A 12466-nucleotide genomic window follows, 5' to 3' on the forward strand; every position below is an offset into this window, starting at 1 on the left:
TTATCTCTTTTTAAAGTGCACTTCTCCACACACAATAAAACTAATAAGCAAATGCATATGTATGAAACTGAGTGCATTATACTAATAACAGTTGCCCATTTCATCAGGAGAGTAATGGTGTCCTTATTAGCATAATTAATGACAAATGGCAGCGCAGCATTGGTGGATTGGTTCTAGGGGATGATAAATTGGTGGATGCCCAGGTTAGTGGCTGCCAAGGAGGCCTCTTTGGCTGTCATCCCTCCTGCTTCTACTCTGGCACAGTTCATTACTCACTGTGTGAGATGCCACTTTACATTGCCTGGTACTGTGAGCATGGAGAACTTAATAACGCCACCCACAACCGCGCAGGGCCTGCTGCTTTACCCACAGTCCAGAGGGCAAGTAGCTCAGCGAGGGCGAGGGGTTGTGGGGAGCAGGGCAACACAGGGATCATCTCCTGCTGCCGCACTGATCAAAACAGATCACACGTCAGTCCCGACTTCAGGGGAACCGGGACCATGTGACCCGGTCTCCTGTGCCGGTGAGTGTTTCTTGTTAGGATTTCCGGGGCTCGCCACATCCCTCGCATCATTACGGTTTAGTTTGCCCACAGAACTGCTAATTAAGAGGGGATTTGTGTAATTGTGCCTTCTGCTGTGTCCCATCCGGCACATGCAATTTACTGTCAGCCCTCTGCCAGCGTTTACACTTGTCCAGAGAGGCGTACCCCATTTATACACACATTCTGCTGCACGTTTAGCAGCAGCCACAGCTGGGGATCAATGTCAGTGCCATGGAAATGTCTTAAAGACACTGTGATGTTGATTAAAGTCTGAATGTCCATTTAATTTTATGTGAGCCATCCAGCAAAAGAGGGCTCTCCCAGTATTTCTCCAGTATGGAGAATCATAAAACAACTAAAACAGGCTTTACAATTATACCGAATCACCATGCAATTCTGGCACTTTATTAAATTATTCTTTTCTACATTTAAACTTAATACAATCTTACTTTTACTTATGCATTATGGAGGAGTTATAACACACGTACATGCCTCCACGCAGTATACAGTGCTTTGCAGCAGTGTTTGTGGCCAACTCACTGTAGGTGTTTCTGGCTCTGCCCACTTTCTGGAAGACTGATGGACCAGCGCCTGACTGGGACTGCCGCCTGGCTCCCTACCCACAACCAGATTTCAAGGACCGCTTGTCACAGATGGAAAAGTAAGTGGGTCATTCTACATAAGCCTGCCATTTTGTAGCCCTCTGGTTGCACTTTGTGTTTGTGGAGCTTTTTTTGTTTTAATTATTTCAAACAGTATGTTCATTGCCAGTGAATACATAAATATTTAGCGACAAGTAAGGATAATCCTAATAGTTCAAATCTGACTGTGACAGACAGTAATAAAGGTCAGTAAAGGCGTTATATGTTAAAGTAAAATGTCTGGTGCTTTTCATACATTTCACGCGTCCTAATTTAATACTAAACATTTCCTCTTTTTTTCATAATTTTTTTCATTGATTTTTTTCCAATACACACATTCATACAATCCTCATACTCATACACTCATACTAAAATACATATGCATGTATACATATACACAAAAATAATTAATACTTAAAATGGTAAAAATAATAGTTTGCTTTGTTAAATATTTTTAATTGAGCTCAAACAGCAAGCTTATGTAAAAATGATTTACCTTCTTTTCACTCACATTGTTCTTATTTTTTCCCTCTAAAAAACATTATTTTTATTTTTATAGCCTGCAGTATTAAACTATTAGGATGTGTGTCCATCACATGTCTTGCATTTTCCTAGCTTTAAGGATCATTTAAGTTTGTTTACATTTTAAACATTTGGCTGAGGTATAATTAATATTTCAGTATAACTGACTCGCTGTCAGCTGAGTTGCAGCAGAAGCTTGCGTACGCCACAGTGAGACGGGAAAACGAGTTGCATGCAGCTGGCAGAAACAAATAAAAATAGCTTATCACAAGCACTCAACATCATTTCAGTGCGTGATCTATTTTGGCATCAATTTTATTCACTTTTTAGAATGTTAATTGACTCCCCAGTAAACATTTAAATAATTCAAAAGTTACACTTCCACTTTTGCAAGTGAAATTTTTAATATATTAAAAAGTTTTTTTTCCCGCTCATCTGTCTAGAGAGTTTGAAAAAGCAGGGAGAAGATAAAAGTAAAAGAATGGGTTTCATAGAGCCGTAGTCATTAAAAGAATCTGAAAATAGCAACTCGCTATCATCTGTTCTCATGGCACGGGTCAGGAGCTCTGACACCTCCAAAATTCCTCCTGTCAGGGTAGGGGGCCATTTGTATTCTCTCTCATTAGGCAATTTGACTAATGACCTGCCGCGGCTGCAGAGTTACTGAGGGACCCAGAGCCTCGCGCCCTCTCTCTTGCAGCAGCCTGAACACACACCCTCCATTGGAATGGCACAGATGGCATGCCCGGGCGACAAAATAAACTACAATATGTCTCCGAGATGCTGTCAGGCCTGGGCACTATTTCTCATGTCAGAGCGGGGCTAAGGGCTGTGAGTGGGCATAGGGGGTCCTCCTCCAGCTCTCTGTTCATCTACTCACCATTATCTGCAGAGGTGACAGAGAGCGGGGTCTGCAACTAGAATAGCACCTTCATGGTCTGCATAAAAAATCCAGCTCCAATTGAGAGTCACGCCGACAGGAAAGGCATTGCAATGTCTAGCCTGGAAACACAGGGAGAGGAGGCAATATCCAATTTTTTATGGCAGATTCCAAATGAAGTTCTAACCACTTTTTGAGCAGCTTTACTTATTTTTATTTTTATTTTTTGCGATACTAAACAAGAGAAATCAGCTCAATAGTGAGTAAAAATTTGTGATGAATGTTCACTTGCTGATTGTTGCCCAAGCCGAGACTTTCTCACTTAATTCAGGTGCGAGACAGATACACCCAAGTAATTGTACCAGACAGAGATCAATGCAATTCTGCTGAATTAGTGAAGTGTAAAATAAAAGTTCATCAACATTCCCAAACTGTTACTCTTGAGTTGTGGTGGTAATATGGGTTATGCTCGATCACCCACACATACCTTTCCATCAGTCAGTGTCGGTGCACAACTCTGTGTGCTTTATGTGTGTGTGTGTGTATGTGAGCCTGTCCACATGGCCACGTCTGTGAGAGTCCCGGAGATGCAATGTATGGTGCAGCTGAAGTCCTGGGTGACAGTGCATCCAACAATGGAAAAGTGAGGGATTAGTGCTCAGCCCAGCGTACGAGGGAGCCCTTCCCGCCCTGAAACAGCCATTCATCTGTGCCCAGGGGCTGGAGATGACAATGCAGCCATTGCTCATCGCACCTGACGGAGCCATTAATAAGGCAATGATCCACACGGGGCCTGTGCTGACTCCGTTCTTTACACTACAATCACTCAAGCCACAGGGTCCTCCTTACTTAACGCCACCTCTGTGCTCACCGCCGCCATCATCATCACCATCATCATCAATGTAGTCATTGTGCCAAAATTCCTGCCAGATGTTTTCATATTGACTGTGCTCATACACTCCGAACACCAAATAACTACCCGATTCCCCCACACTGTAATACACTCATGAGTTAATGGACTGTAGCCGGGTCATTTGAGAGCCTCGAACATGCTTCAAAGTGGGATTCCCGGTCAGAAGATTGGATTTACATTATTTTTGCCCTTTGCACCTTTGGATTTCTCCACGGTGAAGCATTCATTCCTTACTACAAAGTCATCTCCCGCGCCTCTCCATTTGTCTGGATGTAAGATAGCCTCTCCAGTATAGATGGTGGAGGAATACAAAGTGAGATCTGGTTTTAAATGTAATCCGTGAGCAATAAAGAAACTCTCTGGCCTTCAGCTCTTGTGCATTCATCTGTCCGTGCCACGCAGATCCATCAGCAGCTACAATCTCAGTTTCTCGTGGCTGGCTGTAGATTAAACCGTATTCTCCCTGCCTTCCGCTTCTTGGAGTTGGTACTCCCAGCGACACAGCGGTGCATGTTTATTCACTTGTTGTTATGACTATAAAAAGCCATTGTGCTTAGCTGGTCAGCCTGGCTTACTTTCTGCTTTAAATACTCACTCATCTAAATCTGCTACAGTGATGTTGGTGTCACAGAACAGCTTTTGGGTGAATGGAAAAGGAGCTGGGGCTTGTGCTTGCATTTTGCGTTGTTGGATTTGAGGCCCATCTGTCTGTCGGCCAAGAATTAAATATTTCAGCTATTGGATTGATTCCATTGATATCTAGTATTGACATCCAGGGTTCTCAGATGATGATGAATTTTTTTCACCATGAGGTTAACATTTGGGGTTTTGAGTTCAGTGCCCCTTCTGAACCTGCCTGTTTGGGCTGTTTGCTTTGTCTGTGGTAGTGCTGGTTGCAGCTTTCTTTCTAAAGTGGCCTGCAGTCATTGAGTCGCAGCAAGTAAAGACCGGCTGCTGGACTCAGAACCACAGAACCCTGAAGCTGCTGCACAAAGAGCTGTTCACCTGCTCATTCAGAGTTCAGTGAAGCTCAACATAGTACGCAGAAGCCTGAACTACAGAATCAGTTGTCTTTGCTGTTATTGTGAACGCACCCTTGTTGTGATTGACGTCACTTACATTGTACTATCTTGGGCCCATCACAATGCACATGCTAAGTGTGAAGTGGATAATATGAACGGTTCTCGAGATATACTCTCAACATACAGAGATTTCTGGAATTATTAGACACATACTGTAGATCACAACTATTGGGTGGATTCACTCATGTCACCTTCCTGAACTAAACATCGCAACAATTACTTTGGTGATATTTAACATTTCATATAGTGTCATCATTAGTCATATCAGTCAGGAGGTAAATGGTGAATGGCAAATGGTCTGTATTTATATAGATCTTTTCTGGTCTTGTTGAGCACTCAAAGCACTTTTCACTACAGTTTTGCCATTCACACATACTTTCATAAAATGTATCTATAAGCAGCACTTTGTTAATTTTGCATCTATCGTACACTGCCGGCACAGCCGCCAGGGGCAATTCGGGGTTCAGTGTCTCGCCCAAGGACACTCATAATGGGAGAGCCGCCCCAAGGTAAGATTTGTTCTCTAGATTAAATTACGACCACGACTACTTACGACTACTTCTGCCTTCAGCTACTTTTAGCGCCTGTTAGCAGCAAACATGGTGAACACTGTAAACATTTAATCTGTTAACATCATCCTGGTAGCATGATTATTGCATTGTTGTGAGGATGTTAAAATTCTGATGTTAGCATTTAGTTCAAAGCACCATGGACCAATGTGGACTCCTGTTATTACTGCACTACTCAGGGAGAAACTAAATAAGCTTTCTTGTGGCCGTGAGGGTGAAGGTCATGCTTTGATTACAAAGCTCACATTGTACTACACTGGTGTGGAAAGTGCCAAACCAGGGATCTGTGCAATAACCGAGAGAGGAAAGCAAAGTCACATAAGTGTCAAAGTGAAGGATATTTTAGAATTTCATACTTAAAAATATTGCTGTGAACAGGAAAAGACCGAAAGGAGTGTCAGCTCCAAAGCGATGACTCTTGAGCAGCTTCGGCTTACATTTATGAGTTCCTTTTCCTGTGCCAGCTCTGATGGACTGTGGGTAAAAGAACACCAGTTGGAAGCTCTTGGGGCTCCTGACGAAGCCGGCGGCTGCAGAAGTTTTGTGCTTCCAGATTTGGGAGTTTTATAATGAAGCCGAACAGCTGCAGTTTTCCCTTCAGCCTGGAAACGAGAGGCTTTGTGTCCCCTGTCACCCTGTGTTAATTTGGACCCTAATGTATTTTATAAACAAAGGGCTGCTCTCTAGCCTGACAGTCATGACACCTTGATTCCAGTGCAGGATGCATGCAGTACAGGGTTACACCATTAATAATCAACTGGCAGCCATCACACCATTTTAACCACGATCATTATGATAAAGGGCATACACTTAATTACAGGCCTGCTTAATTATAGCTCTGTTGAAGCTCGTTTGTTTGGTCAAATGCTAATTATACCACCACGCTCTTGGCAAGTCCTCATTTCAATCCGCTTTTTGCCGGCTGAACAGTGTGGCTTATTTTCATGCAAATTTGATATCTGGTGAATGTTTTGTCTCTCTTCTTTCCACTTTTCTTTGCCTGGTGCGAGTGTGTCTTTGTTTCGAAGGTGAACATCTCCCACACAAGACAGAATCGGGAATAATCAAGAGTAATTAAACTGGAAGAGGGTTGGGAGAGGGCTGGGTTTGGAGGAGAGAGTGAAGGTGCTCAAATAAAGCGGAGAATAGAAGAAAAAAAACCCTTTCATCTTCTTTCCATAGACGAAAGGAGGGGAGATGTCTGAGCGGAGGGGGTGACAGGGGATGCTGATAGCTTTGCTGTTTTATAATCCCACATTTACTCTTATGGAAATACTCAGGGTGCTTCTTTTATTGTTTAAAAGTCCAAATTAAACTTGTATTTCTTCTCGTCTTTGCAGCTCTGGATGATGTGCCCTTTGTGATCTCTGAGAAGTTTTTTGACAACCCCAAAAAGGTAAAAAAAAACTAGTGACAAATGCATAATTTCTTGTTTTATATATATATATATATATATATATATATATATATATATATATACACACACAATATGTGACTGATAATGGTTACTTGTCGTGCTGCCAAGCCTTTCAGTCCTCTTTTCCTTTTCTTTTATCTACTTTCCTCTTTTCTATTCTTCCCTCCTCTTCTCTCTTCTCTTTTCCTTTCCTTCCGTTTATCTCTGTGCCTTTCCTTTCCTCTTCTCTCCTATCCATTCCACTTATTCCTTTTTATTTTCTCTACTTCCCTTCTCTTTCCTTTCTCTTCTTTCCTCTCTATTCCTTTCCATTCCTCCCCTCTCTCTTTCTCTTGTCTTCTCTCCTTTATTATTCCTGTCACTCCCTTTCCTTTTCTCTACTTTCCTCTTTTCCTTCCCTATCCTTTCTCCTCTGTCTTTTCCTCTCCTGTCCATGCCTTTCTTTCCCCTTCCTTTTCTTTCTCTTTTTTCCCTTACATTCTTCTGCTTTCCTTTCTTTACCTTTTCTTTACTTTCCTCATTTCCTTTCTTGTCCTTTTCTTTCATTGCATTTCCTTTCTCTCCTTTCCTTTTCATCCCTTTCCATTCCTCTCTTTTCCTTTCCTTTCATTATCTTCCCTTACCTTTCCTTTCCATTCCTCTCCTCTTGTCTGCTCTCCTCTCCTCTCCTCTGCTCTCCTCTGCTTTCCTTCAGACTGAGTGATGAATGCATGCAGTCAGGCAGAGCTGGCTCAATGCAGTCCATTTGGCTGGCTGGCGGCGGTTGTCACTATATCCCCGTTTGTACTGACATAGAGAGGGAGAGGATTAAAGATTTTAAGCATGCTTACTTAGCCATGAGCCTAACCGCCATGTTTCTTGTGTGTGTTTTTTTTCCTCCTCCTTCTTCCTCCTCTCCCTGCTTTTGATTTCAGATACAGCAAGTCAATTTAATGGGCATTACGATCAAATCCCTGGCAGAGATCGAGGAGGAAGTGAGTAGAGGCTGCAACGCTCGGCTGCCGCTGACGCCGCTGGCCCAGAATGCAAAGCAAACGGTCTTGGGGTTGTAATTAAGTGTCTGAGACAGCGAGGCCCTGTTGGCTCCACTAAGCCCCAATTGAATAAAAGCATGGCCAGACTAGGCAGCCATTCTCTCTTAAAAGCTTCATCTCCTGTTCCAAAACACTTGACTTTTATCCCCCAATTCTTCTGTGCAACAGCTCAATCGAGCAACTCGCGAAGCGCTGCGGATCTCGAGGCGATTTTTTTCTGCTCAGATTCTGCATGTTTTAACTTTAAGTTTCCAATCAGCTTCATCTTCAGTGGGGAAAAATTTGGAGATCATGTAGAGGCAAATAAAAGCCCGACTTTATTTCAGATGAAACACTGTAGCCTGCAGGCATTAGTGGGAAGAAAATCATCTACAGTATGTGCTGCTCCTTTAGAGCCCATGTGTTTGAAAGAGCAAGAGGGAAGAAAGGGTGTGTGTGTGTGTGTGTGTGTGTGTGTGTGTGTGTGTGTGTGTGTGTGTGTGTGTGTGTGTGTGTGTGTGTGTGTGTGTGTGTGTGTGTGTGTGTGTGTGTGTGTGTGTGTGTGTGCGCGCACACATGCTTTAAAGAGAGTGACAACCCCCCTTCTCTCTCATTAGCACGGTATCTTGGTATCAGAACTGCCAGGAAGTGACAGACCACTGTAAAAGAACAGGTGCTGTTGGGTTTGAGATGTGTTACAGAGCAAACACTCCCTCATCAAACTGGGTGTCTGTTCTGCACTCTGCCTCTGTCTTCTGTCACATACTATCCAAATCACACAGTCGCCATCTTGTCATATGGTCATCTGAATGAAGCTCATTGTCAGCGCAGGTATTAATGGTGTGTATGCGTCTCTGTATGTGTGTGTGTGTGTGTCCAGGGTGGAGACAGGCTGGCTGCTCATCCTATATGCTCTTGTCTTTTTTTTTTTCTCCTCCTCCTTCCTCTCCCGCTCCCTCTCCTCCTTCCTTTCTTCTCAGAGAGTGTGATTAGCAGGAGGACACATGGTGAGCTGAGCTGGGGAAGGGAAGGGAAGGGCATGAGAAATCATTAATTACAGTCGCGCTGGAGCTGATGAAGTAAATGTGAGATAGTGTAACACATAGGATTTAGTGAAGTGGACGACAGCACAAGATTAATGGTGGGGCCAGGCTGATGAGGATGAAGTCACAGCTTAGCTTGATAATTAGTTTCCAAGTGGAAACATCCCTCACCATTGTGTTATTTTTACTTCTCTCCTCTTATTATTATCCCACGATGATATCTGCAGAACAAGGGCTGGAAATTTAGTTTTCTCACAAACGTGCTGGACATCAGAGGTTCTTCTTTTACAAAGCGATGTCTGTAGAGCTGCATCTTTTCTTTGTCTTGTATTCCTCTGCCAGCCTTACAACTTAAATTTAACGTCCATTGTGTTTTCTGTGTCTGTGCTTCTGTTAAAGTGGCTCATGAAAAAAAGTCAAAACTAAAAAAAGTCCCAATATTGTGGTTCATAAAAGGATGTTTCTGGAATGAAACTGGATCTCAGGTTTATAAATGAAGTAAAGTCCTCCCTCTGTTGTCCAGAAGAGGTCACTGTCCATGCTTGGCTGTGGGCCTTTTTTCCCCTCTTGAGAAAGTAGTCGTGCTTCCTGCACCGAATGTAATTGCTTGGTTTCTGAGCCCATTAATATATATAGATTCATGAAAGAGACGCACTCTCCAGAATTATACATATGCACGTGTAATTGAGGAAAACTGTTGTAATCACAGCCACAGTTGTAGATAAGACCATTTCCTAACAGGCATCACTTAAGCCATGTCTCGGATGATGTTGGTTCCAGCAATTAGGCATTCTTTTCATTTCCCAAATGACTCGCAAAACTTGCGGATATTATAATTGCTTTTAGCCACGCATATCTAATTTGTGTCTTTTTAAGTGTTAATTAGTAAGCGATTTAAAGTGACATCTTTATGTAGTTTGCTCGGCTGAAAACTGTTGTTGGCGGCTGGCTAATGATTTTCAGAGGGAGTATGCAAGAGTGGAAAGAAGCGTGTGTGTGTGTGCACACATGACGAGATTTTCATTAGCACCTATGTATGATTGGTTTTCAGTTTTTGTAGGGAGTTATCTGTGTGTTTCTGTGCATGAATATGCTTGTGCAGTGTGTGTGTGTGTGTGTGTGTGTGTGTGTGTGTGTGTGTGTGTGTGTGTGTGTGTGTGTGTGTGTGTGTGGTCGTGAATGGATGGAGGGACAGTGGTGTACAGGGGTATGTGAGAGGTGTGAGAGGGAGAGCTCCAAATGGAGGTGGAATTAATGAAGACAACATGTCACATATTTTTGGCAGTGGAGCAGGGACAGGAAATGAAGCTCGGCTCGTCTGGGTGACTGCCGCCCATGTTCTAGTGTGTCACTGTCCTGTCAGCCTGTGTGTAAAACTGGCAGACATTGATACATGCTCTCCCTGATAACACCCCATTCCCCCATCCATCATCCGCACACACACACACACACACACACACACACACACACACACACACACACACACTAGCTTATTTATTTACTGTGCCAGATGTTGAGTCTGAATTTTAGTGTGGTGGAGGACTGGATTTCTTCACAACTAACAGGCTTCTGATATGTGACAGGTTTTGGGTAACTTGAAGCTTCGCCTCAACTAGATGAAAATCAGGGAAGGTGGTATTTTGATCGAGAGACCCCAGTGTCAGCCATTGAGGCTCTGTGGCTTCTGATGGAGATTCTGAAACTTATTTCAGTGATCATACAGCATCACCTAGTGTTGTGTTGTGGTAATACACAACACTAAACTGTTTAACCTGCTGAAATGAGCAGTACTTAATGTCACAAAACATTATTGTTCAGTCAGTAGAGCTAAAATCCATGACATGAATGTGTTTTTAATTTTAAAACAGTTCAAACTAACTATTCAAAGGTGAGGTTTGTTATTGTAGAATATTTAATTGTCCTCTAGGACTTTTTCTTTCTTTTTATCATTTTTTTATAATTAGATTTCAATAAATAAATTAAAAGCTTTTGTACTACGAATGTTTTTGGGGATGCATGACCCAACTGTTTATCCTTCCACTATCTCAAGTCAGGGATGTCCTTATCCCAAATATACCATCTGTATATCTTCATGCGTGGAACCCAGGGATTTATATAGATGTTTTATTTTCGATAACTTGAGGCTAGATATTTGTAGGTGGACTAAACAACTGACTGAGTGAACATAACTGATTGTGGAAGCAGAGAACTATATCATTTACAAAGAAATATTTTTTCATGTGGATTTGTCATGGTGTTGCCTATAGGCATGGATTAACACCAAAAGCAACTCATTTGAACTTAGTGTAACCTCCATTTTTTATTTAAGCTTTTTTTTAGTTTTTAATGACAAACAGACTTCGGGCACCAAACATTCTAAAAGCCCGGGGGTTGAGAACAGAGGCAGAGTTCAAAATACTGCAACATCAGAAATCACGTGCAAAACACAAAACACAAGCATATTATGAAAACGAATGCAAATACAGAACCGTAGGAAGAAAACAACGATTCTTTAAGCAGACACACAAGAGTGATGAACTTGGCCGGGACATGCTTTGGCTTTTTCAGTTTCTCTTTTCCCGGCTGAGTAATCCACTTTTTTAGGTGGAAGAACACGTGCCTCTACCCCACCTCTGATTGGATCAGGTTTTATCATGATGAGAATTGATTGGTCAGGGTTAGAGGCGGGTTAGAGGCAGGATCTTCCTCCACCAGGCGTAAGAAAAACAAATAACACAGGTAAGGCAGCCCTTGTCCTCAAGTGTTGTCTGTGCTACTTGCATTTCTGCACTTGGGTGTGTGTATTTGAATAGTGATTTTGTTGCCTGTATTTGCTGCACATGTGTAATCAAATGAATGAAGATGTTTTCTTAAGTTGCCGTGTGTTGAGCTCTCCAGGCTACTCTGGCTGAGGCTTCCAAAACTTGATCTCATCAACACGAAGGAGCTTAAATGATTTATTCATTCGCTTGAATACAATTTCTCGTCTTCAAATGCAACTAAGATAGTTAGAGGCCCTAGCTGTTGTCATGTCTTTGACACTCCAGAGGGGGGCAGTGTTTCTTTATATTTCCTCAATCTCCAGTCTGGTTGACCCACTAATCACTCTGCTGTAAGGCCAATTTTATGCTTGTGGCTTTCAATAGCGTGGATAACATTAAACCAATAAGTTCTAAATCCACGGTTCATCTGCAACAAATGTGTTAAATTGGTTATATAATGCTACTCATTTGGTGAGCCTGAATTTAATGGCAGCATTTCTTGTCCATGTATGCTCTCTGCTCTGTTTTGGACAATGTGTTCAGCCTCTTCTTCGTCTTCCTACAGTTTCACTACAACTTCAGCGCAGAGAAAAGCATCGTCCTGTAACTTTCCTCCCAGGCTTCCGAAGGTGACAGAGCCACAAGGACTGGACGAGTACACAAGAAAAAAAAGGGATAATTTGTAGAATAACAAACTAATGAAAGCAAGAAAGATTTTAAATTAAGATTTGGTTTAAATGTATATAATGTAATTTTATGCAGAAAAATGCAATGCAAAAAAAAGGTTTTTTATTTTAATGGATTCTTTGTAAATGATTCAGCTCTTAAAATATTTTTGATAATTTATAAATTTGAACATTAAACTTTTAGAAATGTTGTATCCGTCTTGAAAATGATTCTGGTAAATGTGTGTGTTTTGTCTCATCTTACTCAGTTAGTCTCAACAGCATTGTTTAAAAGAGTATCAGATTAAAAATAGAATAGTTAATATCCCCGTACAGTTAAAATGGTAAAGTTATGTTAACTGTGACTCACTATTTGCTCATCACAATAACAGGGCTGTGCTGACAGTGAGTGGCA

At 42.0% G+C, this 12466-nt stretch overlaps 1 protein-coding gene across 5 annotated transcripts in view; it reads left to right on the forward strand.

Moving 5' to 3' along the window:
* Positions 1 to 12264, forward strand: part of mvb12bb (multivesicular body subunit 12Bb) — a 35552-nt gene extending 23288 nt beyond the window's left edge. For all 5 annotated transcript variants that reach the window (XM_069524103.1, XM_069524106.1, XM_069524102.1 and 2 more), the window contains exons 8-10: positions 6492 to 6547; positions 7483 to 7542; positions 11952 to 12264. In XM_069524103.1, the coding sequence (XP_069380204.1) occupies positions 6492 to 6547; positions 7483 to 7542; positions 11952 to 11993 (158 nt within the window). In that variant the 3' untranslated portion in view covers positions 11994 to 12264. The remainder of the gene's footprint in view (positions 1 to 6491; positions 6548 to 7482; positions 7543 to 11951) is intronic.
* Positions 12265 to 12466: the final 202 nt, after the last annotated feature.

This window comes from Paralichthys olivaceus, chromosome 4 (assembly GCF_024713975.1).
Source record: "Paralichthys olivaceus isolate ysfri-2021 chromosome 4, ASM2471397v2, whole genome shotgun sequence".
Taxonomy (NCBI): domain Eukaryota; kingdom Metazoa; phylum Chordata; class Actinopteri; order Pleuronectiformes; family Paralichthyidae; genus Paralichthys; species Paralichthys olivaceus.